The following is a 17,232-nucleotide window of genomic DNA, read 5'->3' as shown; positions in this document are numbered from 1 at the left end:
CTGAGCATTCCCGGAGCAGAGCAGGCCTGAGGGGCGGGGAGCGGGGGGTGGTGTGGGGTGTGTTTGTGGTGCGTTAATGGCGGACGTCCAGGAGGTGTGTCTTCCAGGTTCCAGTCCTCTTTCTCTCTCCTTCTTTCATGTGCGCTTAAAACACACCAATTCCAGAACAGCAACAAATCCACTTCCTTGTGTTCTGGGATGCCTTCGTTCTCTTCCTGTTTCTCTGCAGGTGCCTGATTGCCGGGGTGATTGTAACTGACCGATCGAATGAACCATGTCAGTGCTCCAGTCGTTCTTTTTCCTTTTTCTCCTGAAAAGGTCACAGTGTTGCTAGAAAGCACTATCATAACAATAAACCTCATTTTGTGTAGCGCCTCTGAAAGCAGTCATCTCGGAAAGTGCTCTCCCCAGTGCGTGAAATAGCCTGTAAGGTTCTATGTCTTTGTGAAAGCTGCGGTAGGTATCCTGCGCGCGCTCTCTGTGAGAAGAGCTGTGCTGTAGCAGGGGACAGCTGCACTGAAATGCCTCTAATCAGGGGTGGGCGTGGGTTTTGGGTGCTGCAGTACAGGGAGTGTGATTTGCTCCAGAGTGGGTTTCCTGTGACGATCGCCTGAGCTCCTCTGACCCGAGTCCTGCATGGCGGCTGCCTCCTGTATGCCCCTTGCTTGCTTTGCTTGTATTTCTTTCACTTTAGAGCAATCCGCTTTCTCCTTCCCCTTTTATTTTTGCCTGGAAGGCCATTTTTTTTAAATAAATGCCATTAAAAGCACTTCATTGGCACACCAGGAGTCTTGTTATAGTTTCGTTGCCGCTTTGTTCAGCTAATTTTCAGCAGGTTAGTGCATTCGTCTGCCTCGGAGTCCTTGCTGTGGGGCGACGTCATTGTTGCGCTGTGTGCTAACATGCATGTGAGCCCCATTCTCATTTGCTTTTCATGTTTCTGTTTTTGTTTTCTGCTGTCTCACGTTTGCCTTGTCTAGATGCCATCTAACAACAGTATCAGAAAACAAATAGAAACCCTGCAGGTGAGTTGCGTGGCCTTCTGATGTGCATTCACAGTGCTCTCTAAAGCTCAGACAACAGCAGGATGCTGTCACCTGAACTTCCTCTGACTCTACTCTACTGTGGAGCTATTTTAAACTGTAGTTTAGAAGTACTGTGCTATTCACCACAGGTAATTTTAGCTGTGCACTGCAACGTGCAGGAATTGGTCTCCGTAAAAATGGTTATGGGTTATTCTGCTGCGAACTTCAGCAGCCATGAGCAGAATTCGAAACGATAACAGAATCATGGTTTTATTTCTGTGTGCCCAGGGGACGTACTCAAGGTCAAGGCTTCTGCAAGCTTTGGCTTTCTTTACAGTGCGTGGGGGAAGTGGTCACAACTCAAAAGAAAGGAGAAACTTTTATTCGTGACAGAAGTTTCTCCTTTCAATAAGGTGTCAGGCATTATCTGAAATATCTCTGGAATCAACCAGCACTTGTTGACAAAAGTTCAGTAGTTACTGGTGGCAAGTGGCTTAATAGCCAACTTAGAGCGGTTCGTAGAAACTGTCCGTCATTTCTTGCCGCTGATGCCAGAAGCTCCCTTTCTGTAAAGTTCAGAAATCCAGAGCGGTGTGGTTTCGTCTTTCTGGTCTGTAGTTCGTTTTGACAGCGCTGCTGTGGTGTGGGGGGGTTCTGGGTCCTGGACAGGCCGTGTCAGTGCAGGGGCCGCGCTTGTGTGGGGGAGGGGCAACCGCTCAGTGCTGCGTCCGGTCTGCAAGCGTGTGTGTGGCACGAGGACTTCCAGTGCACAAGGGTTAGGGGTTTCAGTGGCAGGGAAAACCATAACTGAATCCCGAGGTCTTCTTTTTTTTCAACTGCATGAATGCTTTTCATCAGAAGGTGAGACGTTACCCTCTTGTCTAGTTCACTGCGGCAGTGCCTGTTTTATCTTGGAGAAAACATTGTTTCAGCTGGTCTGAGCTTTCCTGTAGCACTCCCAGGGTTCTGTGGCATGTTCAGTGTGGTGCTCACCCATTACCCCAAGCTCTATGCATGTTTAATTTGTTTGCTCTCCTTTCGTAGTTTGCATCTGCTGCTCCGCCTGGGCAAAACGGTGACGTAGCAGCAGGGAGTTTGTAAAGCTGTGCTTTTTAATCTGGGCACAATGCTCTCCTGCTGGTGCCAGCTGGAGTGCCAGCAGACAAAACACAAGCACGTATCGACCACTAGTGGAGAGAATTCCCCTCCCAGTCCTTCTTTTGCAGCGTTAACCAGTTATGGGGTTGTTGGTTTTAGCACTGCTCATTCCTAAAAGAATATATTCTAATATTTTGCATTTCAGTTAAACTCTTCCAGTGTTGCAGTTGAGCTGCGTTTTGAACTTCTTGGTTTCAGACTCCTTGTGACCTGAGGACTAAATCATCTGTATTTCACAATCATCACAGAAGTCAACATAAATGTTACAGAGTTTTTTTTGTATGAGGTACACCACGTTTCCTGCCAGTGACAGGACTCTTCGTATTTAAGTAACCAAAGCCTGCAGGTGACTGAGGTGAATCTCTTTGAGATGCACAGGGCCTGTACGGCACCTCCACGTGTCCGCAGCCCCACAAGACCACTCCTGGGAGATCTCGCCTGGTCCATTCCCTCGCCACTCTGCATGTCGGCACAGAGAAAGGAGACTCTTTGTGACTGCCTGCCTTTTAAAGTGGAGAGCCCAGCCTCAGGCACTGTAAGGCTTTGACTGAAATAACTTCTTCACAGAAGACGCCTGCAGGACTTCAGATTCAGGCTGTGTGATTCCCTGTTCATGCTCTGGGGTTCTTTGTGTTGCAGTTTGCCCGCAGAAGGGCTGTCTCTCTCTGGGTAGTCTACGGCACAGCTGCTCCACAGTGCACTGTCCTCCATTCTGAGTTGAGCAGCAAGAAAGAAGCGTTAAATCGTTTATTAGAGGCGATTTGTAAAGTTTACCATAAAGTGCCATGTTGCATCTGGAAAGACATTATCAGAGCTGTCTGTGAAGTCTTTATTCATGCAGAAGATGATCTTTGAAGTCATCTTAAAATAACCTTTTTTGGTTTTCTGTCAGAACAAGGATCCCAAAATGTCAAGAGTTGCACTGGAGTCACTGTACAGACTGCTGTGGGTTTATGTAATCAGAATAAAATGTGAAAGCAACAATGTCACGCAAAGGTCAGTATACAACTCGTGTTTAATTAAAAAAAAAGATCTGAACGTCTCTGGAGAGCATGCAGCATACTTTGGAAAGAAGTTGAGCAAAGCTTGTGGTCAAAATATTTTGTGCACGGAGGCCTGTCACAAAAAAGGCGTGAGGCCAGTGGTCAGTAATAGCTCTGCGGCATGCTCTTGCATCCTAGATCTAAGAAGGTTTCTGTTCTGCCTGCTAATTACCAAAATGAACTAAACATGTCACAGGTTAGATTATTTTGTGCAGACCTGCACCTGGTACCGACAGGCATCACCAAATAAATAATTGCACATCCAAATGCTCTTACATTGAGGTTTACAGGAATCTGACTATGGGCCACCAAGGCTATCTGAGGTACCACAGGGTATCGGAGGATCTGGGGGAGTGTACAGCATGCTAATCCAGCAGGAGCTCATGGCTGGACTTCACTGTCACAGACTGCTTGCGTTAGGTGTCTGATAGGTGATGCTGATAGATTCCAGAGGTTTAATGGAGTAAAAGCTCTGTTGACCCCCCCCGGTTCTGTTCTGCCTTGTCGATCCTGACCAGCGTCCGAGCGCACCCCTGTCTCTCGCTCACCCCGTGTCTTGGCGTCTCTCCTCACAGCCGCCTCCTCAGCATCGTCTCGGCGCTCTTCCCCAAGGGCTCCCGCAGCGTGGTGCCCCGCGACACGCCCCTCAACATCTTCGTCAAGATCATCCAGTTCATCGCTCAGGTGAGCCGGCGTCATCACGCGCGGCACGTCTTCCTTTCCTGCACAATGTTTTATCGTCCTGCCCTCAACCTTGCAATTTAATTGATAGGTTTGCCGTTTCAATGTGATTTAAAAACCCCATCTCTGCACCTCTGGTCAAGAGCAGTCTGAGCATCAGTATGTTTGAGATCCGGCAGGAGAAAAATGTCTGTTTTTGACCTATTGATGGATTTGTTTCTCTCCCGTGGCAGGAAAGACTTGATTTCGCTATGAAAGAAATCATCTACGACCTGCTCTGCGTAGGGAAATCACACAAGACGTTCACGATCAACCCCGAGGTGAGTGCCTTTCCCACGGCGGACAGAAGTGAAAGCTCGATACAGGGAGGCAGTGCTGCCCTTTCAATGGCGAGTCTCTTCATTTGATTGCTTTCTATGATATGTGAAGATGAGGAAAAAACGCTTTATCCTCAGTAATAAGACATTCGGATTCCTCGTTGTGTCCAACAGAAAAAATAAGGGAGAGTGTAGTCCAGGTTTAAGGAAAGGTTTCACGACCAGCTCAGATGGCTGGGCTTGCAGACTCAGGCCTCCTCCTTCATGTCTGCGATCCCTCGCTGGTCGGTTTTCGCTCTGGAGGGTCTGCCTCCTCAAGACCTCGCTCAGTATCCGCACGTCTCTCGGGGCCTTGGGCTCAGTCCGCCTGGTCCCGGTGGAGCCAGGCCGTCTCCAGCTCCGTGCCGTCTGTGCTGTCTTCCAGAGGATGAACATCGGCCTGCGGGCCTTCCTGGTCATCGCCGACAGCCTCCAGCAGAAGGACGGGGAGCCCCCCATGCCAACCACAGGCGTGACGCTGCCCTCGGGGAACACGCTGCGCGTGAAGAAGATCTTCCTCAACACCACGCTGACGGACGAGGAGGCCAAAGTCATAGGTGGGTTGCTGGCAGGCGCGTGGAAGCAAGGCGGCTCCCTGTGTCCTCAGCACGTAGAGCCGGCGCGTTCTGGGTGTCGGGCTCTGTTGCTCAACTGTACCGCTTTTATCTCTGCCCCTGTTTCAGGGCGTCAAAGCGAAGAGGCTCCTGACAAGCTTGTAGTCCACTAGTGCGATTTAAAGTGTTGTCTAAAAAGCCTCTTCAGTAATATCGTGCTTGATTTGGAGACAAAAGCCCAGTCCTTTCCCTGGCGGGTTCTAGCTACTGTCAGTCACTGGTGAGCCACTTTGACTATTTCATACAGATAGCCATCTGAGAATGCTTCAGACTTCGTGGGCGAGTGGAGGTCGGTATAGGAATATATAGAAAAAAGCCATTGAAAGGGACTTTTATGTGCATCCCATTAGATAAAGCATGTTTGTCTTTACTACTGTATAAACATGCAGTATGTACTTACAGTAGATTTCTGATTGGCTGTGGTTTCATGTTTTAGCGAAGCTCTGCTTCCCCATTGAACTCGTCCATGGGCTTTGCTCGTGACTGAGCCTCCTCACCACCTCAAACCTCAGAACCCTCACTGTTCCAGCTTACGCCCCCTGGTGGCTCCCCCACCGTGCGCTCACACACATGGCCTCTTACGGAGAACTCCGAAGCATCCTGAAGGAAGCGTCGCTGCTGACCGGGATGTTGGGGTGCGATACGAGGCAGTAGGAAACCCTGGGGTTGCAGTTCCAGGCACAGGAGTGATCGGAGGAGTGATCTCTCGTTGCAGGCATGTCACTCTACTATCCCCAAGTCAGGAAGGCCTTGGATAACATCCTGCGGCACCTTGACAAGGAAGTCGGCAGGTCGATGAGCATGACAAACGTGCAGATGTCCAACAAGGAACCTGAGGATATGATCACGTGAGTTTTGTTTTAAATTAACATTAAAGTCAAATAAGCTTCAAGTGCAACATAAGGAATGTGCTGAGAGCTTGGATGAGAAGTAACAGCGGAGTTATTCCTGCTTTCTGTGTTTGCTGTGTGCAGAGGAGAGAGGAAGCCGAAGATCGACCTGTTCCGGACCTGTGTTGCTGCTATTCCCAGGCTAATCCCAGATGGCATGAGCCGCTCTGACCTCATTGAACTGCTGGCCAAGTAAGACCCTGTGCTCTCTCTCTCTGTGCTGTGTGCAGTGGGACAGACCTGTGCCCTCTCTCCCAGCTCTCTGTGTTCTGCCTGCAGTGAGTCAGACCCGACCCTGCAAAAATAATCAAGTAATCTGACCTGTGCTGCTGCTGAAAAGGCACCTAATCATAAGGATTTTAACAGGCACAACATGTTTCTCAATCAAGTTTCAAACATTAGTACTAAAGTGTGTTGTCCATTAGTGCTAAAGTACTATACTAAATTTGGCCAGGACACCGGGGTAACACCCCTACTATTTACGAGAAAGAGACCATAGAGAGTTAGGACCTGGGTTTACGTCTCATCCAAAGGACGGCACCCTTTTTAGAGTATAGTGTCCCTGTCACTGTCCTGGGGCATTAGGACCCACACAGACTACAGGACTGAAGCAAACTCAGACTGCTTGTCGTGTGAATGCTGCAGGCTGACCATCCACATGGACGAGGAGCTGCGGGGCCTGGCCTTCACCACTCTGCAGGCTCTCATGGTGGACTTCCCCGACTGGCGCGAGGATGTGCTCTCTGGCTTCGTCTACTTCATCGTGCGCGAGGTCACGGACGTGCACCCCACCCTGCTGGACAACGCGGTGAAGATGCTGGTGCAGCTCATCAGCCAGTGGAGGCAGGCCGTGCAGTCGTCCAGCAGGACGCAGGACTCCCCGGTACCCTGGGACTTCGGGGAAGGGGTGGGGGGGCGTTTGGGTCACGCGTTTCGGGCGTCGGAGTCTTCGTGAGGCGTCCGCTGGGGTGGGGGGTCGCGGATCGCGGATCGTTTCAGGAAACGACCCCGCCCAGTTTTGTCGGCTTCTCTGCACGTCGGTAGCAGTCCTTCTGTGGTTCCTTTCTTCCAGTAATACAGACGCGTTCGTTTTCAAGGCGTTACTGTCTCGGGATTCGTGAAGATTCTGTTTCACACATCACCATCGGCTCTTACGACCATCATTTTGGTTTGCATGTCCCTGACAAGATGCTTCTCGTTTACCTCACTAACCAGATTTCCAGGTGTCAGTTTTTAGATATTGGCCTTTTATTCCCATCACGTTTCCCTGACTAGTTCTTTAGAATTAGGGGGTTAAATGTAAGAAGCCTTAAAGAAAGGGCATTCTTTGCTTGTGTTTCTTTCGCTCCTGCAAACGTGGCTGTCCGGGGGGCGGTTTCTGAAAGATTTTGCCAGAACGCGTCTGTCCCTTGGCCTGGAGCGGAGGGAGTCCCTGCGCTCGGGCTGTTTCTCACCCGGTTCCTGCCCTGTCGCCCCCGCAGCAGTCCGGCGTTCCCAACGGCAGCTCTCACTCCCTGCCCCTGGAGAGGGCGCCCTTCTCCAGCGTGTCCCACGTGGTGGAGGGCTTCGCCCTGGTGGTCCTCTGCAGCTGCCGGCCGGCCACGCGCCGGCTGGCCGTCAACGTCCTGCGTGAGGTCCGAGCCCTGCACGCCGCCCTGGGGATGTCGAAGGTACGGGCCAGCCTCGCCCCGCTCCATTTGAATAAGGGGTTTGGGCTGGGTGTGATGATGTCCTTCAGCTCTCGGCCCTAGAGGACTTGCTTTGTTCTAAAGCCATTTTTCTGTGCTCACGTGGTGGAAGAGCTGTCTGAAACTGCATGATGTAAGGGAGAGTTTACTGGGGAGAGCTTTACAGTGGGTTTGGAATTATAAAGCACATGAATCTTTACAACCTAGTGGCCCATTGAAGTCTTAATATATAAATACTGTAGAGGCCTAAGGTTCCCTTTGAATATTACATGTCACTTTAAATCTGTTTCTGAAAGAGGAGGCTCCATGCTGTAGTATATCTGTCTGGCCGAAACTGTTGGTGGGTGGCTTTGCACTTCCTTGTGGAAAAGTCCGCTAGGCTTCGCTTTAAAGAAAGTGCCCCGGCAGTTCTTAGCAACGAGCTGAATCTCGGTCTCTGATATCCGTGTGGCTGAGCGCAGGGTGACGAGGAGCTGGCCATCGACGTGATGGACAGGCTGAGCGCGTCTGTGCTGGAGAGCTTCATCCACCTCACCGGGGCCGATCAGGTGAGTGAACCCGCGGAACCCGTGTTGCAGCAAGAACACTGTTGAATACGTACCGAAGGAAACAGTGTCCAGTTCCCGGGCTTGCTTCTGCAGCCTGAGTCTCACACTTCCCCTCATAGCATTTCGTAGGATTACTCCGTTGCACCTGGCTTTTCCTGGCTCTGGGGCTCCTGCTCGCCTTGGGGGACATGTGGTGGGGGAGACTGCTGCCCCGTTGCTGTTTGCATCTTCACCGAGCGCTGTGGTTCTGTGACCTGTCTCCCCGCAGACCAACCTGCTGTACTGCCCCAGCGGCATCGACCTGCAGGCGCTGGCCGAGTGGAGCTCCTCTCCCATCAGCCACCAGTTCGACGTGGTCAGCCCCTCGCACATCTGGATCTTTGCGCACGTGACCCAGGGCCAGGACCCCTGGGTCATCAGCCTGTCCAGCTACCTGAAGCAGGAGCACCTGCCCAAGCACTGCCCCACCGCCCTCAGCTACGCCTGGATGTTCGCCTACACCCGCCTGCAGCTGCTCTCCCCACAGGTGGACATCAAGTAAGTCCTCCCGCTCTCTGGCGCTTTGTGGTCGAGGGCAGCGCCGCCATGACAGCCGTCACAGCAGAGCGGTGACCTGGGCACGTCGGCGTGACGTTTCGCCCATGTGCGCGACCCCTTCAGACAGCTCATGGTGCTGGTTTGCAGACATGAAACTAAAGGAGCGATGGTTCACGATCTGTTTCATCCCATTTTACTCTGCCAAAAAAGTAATTTCTTCTCATAAAGGAATACACACATTCATTACCATTCATAACCATTATAACCATTCGTTCATATGGTGAGCAAGCTGGGGTATGCGGAAAGACGAATTCCTCATACAAGAAATTGTATATGGCCAGTAAATTGATCTTGCCTAATAATGCATGCAAGTCCTAATGCTGCATGCTCATGTTTGACCTCTAGACAGGAGAGAAAGTGTAAGTGCTGCCTCCCCCAGCGGATGGGGAAACATGTGCTAAAGTTCTGGAATACTTCTGGCTTATGGGAGTCAGCAACATGTGGCCCATGAAGGCCTCAGATCAGTGATCTACTTACTGCCAAGCGGGCTGGAAGGGACATGCGGCCTCCCCTCCTTTGTTAACTGTTCTTACTGGCAGTAGCTGGCTATCACTGGCCACGTCCGGTCATCACAGTCTTCTTGTCATCTTCCACAAATTCATCTCCCGATAAATTTTCAAGTCAATCAAATGGCAATCTTAAATGACAATTAAATTAAATGCATGATTAAATAACAGTCTTTTTTTTTAAAGAGTCTTGAGCCAGCTGGGTGTTCAGGTGGCACCAGCAGAGTCGACCTATAAAAAGTTCTTTAAATAACTTGGAGTGCTGACGGCACTGCAGCTTGCACGAGCTCCGCTGAAAGAAGCAGTTGAATGGCACCCTGTGCTGGTTCTGCACCCCCAGTGTGGAGTAAACTCGGCTTCTCCTCTCCTCCTCAATGTCGGCGAGAAGTGCCACTGGGGAACACACATGAGCTGCTGTGTTTCCCTCTTCCGAGGTGGTTATTAAGTTGTGAACTTTACTCCTGTAAAGGAAGGTTTGATAAGACATCAGACTGGTGCCTGTCTGAGGACAGGAGGTGAAGTGTTATTGCAGGAGCTGTGCGCCTGATGCAGCAATCTGAGCAGTGCTGTGCCGGCTCTCTCCCCAGCAGCCCGATCAACGCCAAGAAGGTGAACGCCACGAGCAGCAGCGACTCCTACATCGGCCTCTGGAGGAACTACCTGATCCTGTGCTGCAGTGCAGCCACCTGCACCCCCTCCTCCTCCTCCGGCTCCGTGCGCTGCTCCCCGCCGGAGACCCTGGCCTCCACCCCTGACAGCGGGTACAGCTACGACTCCAAGGTGATGCTCAGCACCAGCAGGCTGACACACTTCCTCACACCCCGCACCCTGGGCACACAGTCTTCTGCACCCTGGACACATGCTGTCCTGTACCCTGGACACGCTGTCCTACACACTGCTCACCCTGGACACAAGCTGTCCTGCACCCTGGGCACACAGTCTTCTGCACCCTGGACACATGCTGTCCTGTACCCTGGACACGCTGTCCTACACACTGCTCACCCTGGACACAAGCTGTCCTGCACCCTGGGCACACAGTCTTCTGCACCCTGGACACATGCTGTCCTGTACCCTGGACACGCTGTCCTACACACTGCTCACCCTGGACACAAGCTGTCCTGCACCCTGGGCACACTATCCTACACACTGCTCACCCTGGACACAAGCTGTCCTGCACTCGATGCTCCCTTCATGTTGAGGTCTTTAGAAGAGCAGCTGTGGTTTGCAGCCTTTGTCTTGTCTTAAATGTCTTTTGCCTATGTGTTATGAAGCCTACTGGAATATGGACATATTTGTGAAAACGTTGTGAATAACTCAGTAAAGAAGTCTCTCGCCTGCCTCGTCTTCCCGTTTCAGATCATCGGCATTCCCTCCCCCTCATCCCTGTTTAAGCACGTAGTCCCGATGATGCGCTCCGAGAGCATGGACATCACCGAATCCCTCGTCCTGGGGCTTGGCCGGACCAACCCCGTGGCCTTCCGGTAGGTCTCCTAGCCCCGACTCCGGCGTTCCCTCAGGGAGGAGAGGTCGAAGGTCGTCAGACACAGGCCATGGCTTTGGCATGGTCAGAGGATGGAACAGGAGGGAGCCACTCGGGCTGATCTCCTCCGCTCCGGGCCTGGATAACGTGCTGCTTTCGACTACTGGATTCCCAGGGTTGGGACACCGTTCACTGGCTCTCTGTCTCACAGCGCTGCGCAGGCTTGTTCCAGTGTCTGCGAAACGCACACGAGCGCTCCTGAATAGTGCTCTATCAGATCTCTCCCCTCTTCCTTTTGTAACCTCCTTGTCACGGCTTATAGCTCAGGCTCCTGGAGCTGGAGAGTGTGCCTGAATCTCCAGGCGGCTGTTCTGGAGGCTTGTGGCCCACGGAACTCATGCAAGCGGAGCTTAGCAGTCCTGGTGTTTTCAGTCTGGGTGATATTTCATCTCCAGCACCAGTAACACATGGAGCAGCTTGTGGTCAAACTGATGCACTTCTGTTGTGTTTTTTAAGAAGCCCAGGAGCTCACTGATGTTCTCCTACCCTTTTTCCACAGAGAACTCTTAGAAGAGTTGAATCCTATTATCAAGGAAGCACTTGAAAGGAGACCAGAAGTAGGTACAATTCCTGATCACATCGCTTGTCTTGTAAAAATAAACCCATTAAAATTAAAATACAGGTTGATGAGTCCCGTACATGTACAGCATTCTGTATGGGTGAAGTTTTTTTAACCTTTTAGTTCAATTGATAGTCTTATTAGAAAATAAAATCCATTTCCAGTGTATTTTTGTTTGTCTCATGGTATATACTGTATGGGATAATGTACATAAAAAGATACAATGTAGTTCCTGCTTGACTTTCAAATTTCTCTCCTTCAAACTGCACATTTAAAGGCCTCTTACCTGTCTGGGATGTGAAAGTCTGAGTCTGTCTTTTTGTGCAGAATATGAAGAGACGCAGGCGTCGAGATATTCTGCGCGTTCAGCTTGTGAGGATCTTTGAATTGCTGGCAGATGCTGGGGTCATCAGTCAGACGTAAGTGCTCGGCTGGCAGGACCGTCCTCGGTCCATCTCTCTTTATGCGTCGGATTGTTACGGGTTATGCAGGACTGTCCTGGCCCGGCAGGGCCGTGTTCTTGGCACTTCAGCTCTCCTGAGCATGATCGCTAAGGTGGAGCCCATTCCCCGGTGTCTTTTTAATTCAAAAGAAAGTGCCGTGGTTAAAATATATTCTGCGAAAAGGGGTAAAAAAAACACCTAGCGTCCAGAATTCGCTTTGAAGCGGCGTGTTTAGCTGCAGCCGTGGCTCCTCGCCCATGCGGGGCCGTTCAGGGCTGAATGCAAGCTTGGTCAGTCCTGGGGGTGGGCAGGGGGGTGAAGTCGTTCTCCCATCAAGACACTGGGAAGCACACCAGGAACGGTGGAGCTCACTTTTTTAACAGTGCTTTACCCAGTTGGGGAGCATCTTTAAATGTCGCAGCCTGGGGGAAGATAGGGGGTTGCAGTTATGGCGGGTCTCTGGGGCGGACCCCCGCAGCGCCTTAACCGTCCTCCTCCTCGGCCGCTCTCCCCGCCCAGGGCTAGCGGGGGCCTCGACGGCGAAACGCACTCCCTCAACAACACCCTGCTGGAGTACGTCGATCTCACCCGGCAGCTGCTGGAGGCCGAGAACGACAAGGACTCCGACACCCTGAAGGACATCCGATGCCACTTCAGTGCCTTGGTGGCGAACATTATTCAGAATGTCCCAGGTGAGGCAAACGCCTGACTCGCCTGTGGCCGTGCACAGGGGGCTTCTGTAGAGCCTGACAGAATGACAGGACAGAACGGGAGACCCCTGTCAGCCATGTGGTTATGAATGAATGATAGGCTTTCACTTAATGGGTGTTGTGCAGGTCCTTTGAAAAAGCTAACAAGGTACTTATTAGCTTTCAAATATATAAAATGAATAAATACCTTTCAGGGTTCTCCAATAAGATGGACAGTATAGTTACTATTTACAAGCACTCAGCAAGCTGTGTCAGTAGTAGCTTAATTATACCATACCTGTAGATGTCTCTCATTCTGAAATGTTACCATCTGGATTTAGAAATGCACTGTCATAGTGTGGGAGGAGGAGATGATTATGGATTAAAAAGTCAGAAAGCTGTGATTAATGCATGCGGCTCTATCCCAGAGGTAGCTGGGCCTGGTGTAGAGAGTGAGGAGAGCCACAGTCCAGCAGGGCCGGCCACCCTTGTCCTGTGCTTGAACGAACTTGTCCTTTTTAACCTGCTGTTCTGTATTGAACTGCTGTTATGCTGTTAACATACTTTGCACAATGATGTAGTTAGTTTCCTAGTGATCGTTTTTGTTTTGAGACAAGCAGCTGTGCAAGCTGTTAGGTCGTCTATGTAGGAATATAAGTTACGGATTAAAGTAGCCTGTCTCTCCGAGAGAAAGCACGCGCAGTAACTGTAGGTCTGCCTCAGGACCTGCTGTACCTTTTGAAAGTTTCTCCCTACATCATGCTGTTGTGGAAACAAAGGACCTTTTCATTAGTTGTGCACCGTGATTGAGATTGCAGCCTCTGTGAGGCTCTGAGCTCCCAGCTGGCCTCCACAGGTGTACAGCCATCATCCCCCTGTCAGAGTGACCCAGGCCTGGGTGCCCTGCTCTCTTTGCTCCGGCCTCAGTGAGCTGCCAGGGCTGCTGCGTGATGAGATTTCTGAATCACGAAAATAACGCAGCTCCACCGGGCAAGAGACACGTGCAACTGTAGCTCACCTTCACGAGCTTTTCACCTCGAGAGCAAATGATGGCCTCTAGAGAATCATTGCATTTATGTTCATTGGTCTTAACAGGGCTTGGAACATATTTTAGGATGTCAATAACCGTCAGACCTTAGGGCATTAAATGCAAGTATACAAACAAAAAACATTATATGGGTATACAGTATGTGCCAGCTAATGATGGACAGTGCTTTGTAATTAGTGAGCTAAGATGTAAAACATTGCTAATTAATGAATTAACCCCGCTGCTGGCCTGACTCCCCTTCCTTCATGTGTTCTGCATTACAATCTTACTGATAATACATTTATTCTCAGTTATTATTTTTTTCTACAAGCTTGTGGCATATAATTTAAAGCCTCCTACACATTTCTTTTGACGAGGTATAAATAAGTCTGGCAATCAAAAGTAAAACTGGAATAACAAGAAAGTGGTCAATACAGTCTCCAGTTCTTCCTGCAGCAAAGGCATGTAGTGACCGTCAGTGGTCTTCTGTTAGGATATCCCAAGCGTCCTTTTCATTATGAACTGCCTTTGAACTTCCGTGTTCCTGTGTTCTGAATGTGGCGCTATAGTGCACTGAGGGAGCTGGTGTGTGTTATGTGTGTGTTGCAGTGCACCAGAGAAGGACCATCTTCCCCCAGCAGAGCCTGCGCCACAGCCTCTTCATGCTGTTCAGTCACTGGGCCGGGCCCTTCAGCATCATGTTCACGCCCCTGGACCGCTACAGCGACAGGAACATGCAGATCAACCGGCACCAGTACTGCGCGCTGAAGGTAGGTCTGAGATCTGGAGAGGGCACCCCAATCTCCAGGCTCTGAGATCTGGAGAGGGCACCCCAATCTCCAGGCTCTGAGATCTGGAGAGGGCACCCCAGTCTCCGGGGTATCCAGATCTGACAGTTTGAGGCTGACCGTTCAGTGGCAGGAGTTGCGATAGCAGGCTCATGGTTTCAGAGTTGAGGGTGGAGGAAGTCTGGACCAGGCAGGCCATCCCTGTTGCAGAAGTCGATGCCCTGACGTGCCTTCAAGCAGCAGTCAGAGGCCCGCGGATCGATCAGCTCTCCGTACTGCGCTGTCACCCTGACTATTGAGATGATCTGCTGGACACTCAGTCGGTCCAGTTTATTTCATCACTTCGTTTCAATATTGGACCTCATTTTCAGGGTATTTTAAATGCTTTCACATGATTGAATGCGTTTTGTACAAAAATCCTGATAAATGTTATGGCTTTTTTCACAGTTGATTTCCTGTAAGGACAAAGACCGCAGTTTAAAATTCCTGTTGTATCAGGGCCTTCATCATGTATTCCTCTTAGAAGAGGATGTCCTGTCAGGCCATCACTGAAACTTCACCTCTAACTCAATTCAATCCCTTTCCCCTTGTTCAGGCTATGTCTGCTGTACTGTGCTGCGGGCCTGTGGCTGATAATGTCGGCTTGTCGTCAGATGGGTATCTGTACAAGTGGCTCGATAATATATTGGATTCCCAAGACAGAAAGGTAAGAGAGCTCTTCTCTGTCTTCTCTTACTGTAGCAGGGGTTTAACAAGCACCAGACACAATGAAAGCTTTCTCCATTACCAAACTATGGACGATTGGTCCAAGGATGTTTACTAAATCAGTGTTCCTTGTAGGTGGTTATAAAAGAGCAGTAATGGGGTGGATTCAAGGATGTTGTTCAGCAAAACCCCGTCCGCTGGGTTTCCAGTATCTTTCGGACCCTTGAATTCCTTTGATCAATCCAAGTCACTCTGCTTTCCAGCTGTGCTGCGGTAGATTATTCCACACATAATGAGCTTGTGCTGGCATGATGAATTGGGGTTTATTATAGCTCCAGAATGGAGTACTGCCTTAGGTATCCGAGGAAAAGGAACTGTTTCAAAGTCAATGTTGAAATGTTCCATGAAGTCTCGGCAAGCAGTTTCTTGCATTTGCTTTACAACGGTGCCATCTACTGGCAGTCAGTCAGTAGTGTTCTGTAAGGTCTTGAAAGCTTTTTTAAAGGAATCTGAAATCGGCCTGCAGTATGTTGGGATGATATGTAACTGGTTGACCCGTTGTGAACTCCTACAGTTCACGCAGAGTATCACTGCTTATTGGTTTTTCTCAGCATAGACAGGATCTTTTTGGAATTAGTATGTGAAGAAATCATATTGACTAATCTGGTAAAATGTATTGCTTTTAATTCTATGCTAAAATACCACCACATATACGTTATATGTTAAGACATTTTGATGCTGAAGAGCGAGGTGTTTAATTGTTGTAATCCAACACAAGGATATTTTGCCCTTCTAACATCTCATTGTCCTGAAGCACCTGAAGAGAAACTGTTACTGCTTGTGTGTACGCTGCTCTTGTCTTAATGTCATGTCTGCTGTATTTTTTACTTATTTAGTGTTTTCTAAGCAAATTCAAAACATTTTAATTTAGAAAAGACCAGAGTGTTATATGTAGGCAGCAAAACCAGGAACCACAAAAGTACAGGAAATCACTGAACTTTTAAGAAGCTATTATAATTATAATAATAATTCCCGACACTAATATAGCGCTTTTCTGGACACTCCATTCAAAGCGCTTTACAGGTAATGGAGATCCCCTCCACCACCACCAGTGTGCAGCCCCACCTGGATTTCCTTACTAAAGGAAAAGACTTAGGTATTTGTTGGCACATTATTTTCATCTTCAAAGCAAACAGTGTTAGCATATGTAGTTAAAAGTGGAGAATTGAAATCAATGGATGTTGTGTTAAAATGTGTACAGTGCCCTAATGAGACCTCATTTAAAATAGCGGTCAGTTCTGGTCACTGCAGTACCAAGGGTATTGCTGCCCTGGAATCGGTCCAGAGAGGAACAGCCGGGTTGGAAGGAATGTGCTGAGGTGACGGGCTCAAAGAGCCCAACTTCTTTAGTCCAGTGCAGACTGCAAGGGCTGCTGATACAAGTAGGCAGAAACCTCATTTTGAGAAACTGGAGCCAGAGAGCAGTGGGAGTGCATTGAAGTCCAAGGACCGGAGGCACTTCTTTACCCTAAGAGTTGTAGAGGCGTGGAACAGAGCGCTGCCTCGTTCACACAAGATCTCTGGATCGGTCGGCTACTGAAGCCAAGCGGTCCGGATGGGCCGAGTGTCCTCTGCTGTCCATTTGACCCGAGGGCGGCGGTCCGACGCCCCTGGCCTGTTCCGCTTCTGAGCCGGCCTGCTCTCCCTGTCCAGGTGCACCAGCTGGGCTGCGAGGCCGTCACGCTGCTGCTGGAGCTGAACCCGGACCAGAGCAACCTCATGTTCTGGGCGGTGGACCGCTGCTACACCGGCTCGCGGCGGGTGGCAGCCGGCTGCTTCAAAGCCATCGCGAACGTCTTCCACAACAGGTACCGTCCTCCTCCAGCGCCAGGCGTGTCTCACCAGCAGGCCGAAGGGTCGTAAAATTCAGCGTCTGATAACCTGTGCATGTCCAATTGTGCTTTAATGTTCCTTTTCACTGGGGCTCACAGCTTGAACTTGTCCCCCCGCAGGGACTACCAGTTCGACACGGTGGTCCTCCTCAACCTGATCCTCTTTAAAGCAGCCGACTCTTCCAGGGACGTCTACGAAGTTGCCATGCAGCTGCTGCAGGTGTGTCTGTCGTTACCCAAAGCTGTGTGTCTTCGATTTACCTTCGTGCACAGATGAAACCCATGAGGGTTTCCTGCGGTCTGCTGAAAACGCAATGCGCGGTCTCTCTAATCGCAGTGTCGCGGTGTGCCGTCTCGAAGGTTTAACGTGAATGTTTGGATAAAGGCCATTTCTAACTGTTCAGAATGGCTGTGCCTCTTCATGGAGACTTGCCGATACCTGCTCCGAGCGCTCGGCCCCAGCGTGTGTAACGAGCACCCTGT

The 17,232-nt window shown here is 50.3% G+C and overlaps 1 protein-coding gene across 24 annotated transcripts in view; it reads left to right on the top strand.

The window, feature by feature from the left end:
• Positions 1-17,232, top strand: part of fryl (furry homolog, like) — a 127,380-nt gene that overhangs the window by 75,502 nt on the left and 34,646 nt on the right. For 20 of the 24 annotated variants that reach the window (XM_069193691.1, XM_069193758.1, XM_069193731.1 and 17 more), the window contains 20 exons: positions 981-1,025; positions 3,076-3,179; positions 3,802-3,910; positions 4,141-4,227; positions 4,649-4,820; positions 5,593-5,725; positions 5,852-5,959; positions 6,413-6,650; positions 7,249-7,437; positions 7,917-8,003; positions 8,272-8,540; positions 9,694-9,886; positions 10,463-10,587; positions 11,146-11,203; positions 11,533-11,624; positions 12,168-12,340; positions 13,974-14,134; positions 14,748-14,858; positions 16,571-16,725; positions 16,870-16,969. In XM_069193691.1, coding sequence (XP_069049792.1) covers positions 981-1,025; positions 3,076-3,179; positions 3,802-3,910; positions 4,141-4,227; positions 4,649-4,820; positions 5,593-5,725; positions 5,852-5,959; positions 6,413-6,650; positions 7,249-7,437; positions 7,917-8,003; positions 8,272-8,540; positions 9,694-9,886; positions 10,463-10,587; positions 11,146-11,203; positions 11,533-11,624; positions 12,168-12,340; positions 13,974-14,134; positions 14,748-14,858; positions 16,571-16,725; positions 16,870-16,969 — 2,709 coding nt within the window. Of the gene's footprint in view, positions 1-980; positions 1,026-2,582; positions 2,719-3,075; positions 3,180-3,801; positions 3,911-4,140; positions 4,228-4,648; positions 4,821-5,592; positions 5,726-5,851; positions 5,960-6,412; positions 6,651-7,248; positions 7,438-7,916; positions 8,004-8,271; positions 8,541-9,693; positions 9,887-10,462; positions 10,588-11,145; positions 11,204-11,532; positions 11,625-12,167; positions 12,341-13,973; positions 14,135-14,747; positions 14,859-16,570; positions 16,726-16,869; positions 16,970-17,232 lie in introns of those variants that run through there. The other 4 variants (XM_069193716.1, XM_069193722.1, XM_069193767.1 and 1 more) reach the window with 2 other exon arrangements.

This window comes from Lepisosteus oculatus, chromosome 1 (assembly GCF_040954835.1).
Source record: "Lepisosteus oculatus isolate fLepOcu1 chromosome 1, fLepOcu1.hap2, whole genome shotgun sequence".
NCBI lineage: Eukaryota > Metazoa > Chordata > Actinopteri > Semionotiformes > Lepisosteidae > Lepisosteus > Lepisosteus oculatus.
Note: the sequence above shows the minus strand (reverse complement) of the source record. Positions and strands in the feature narration are given on the sequence as shown.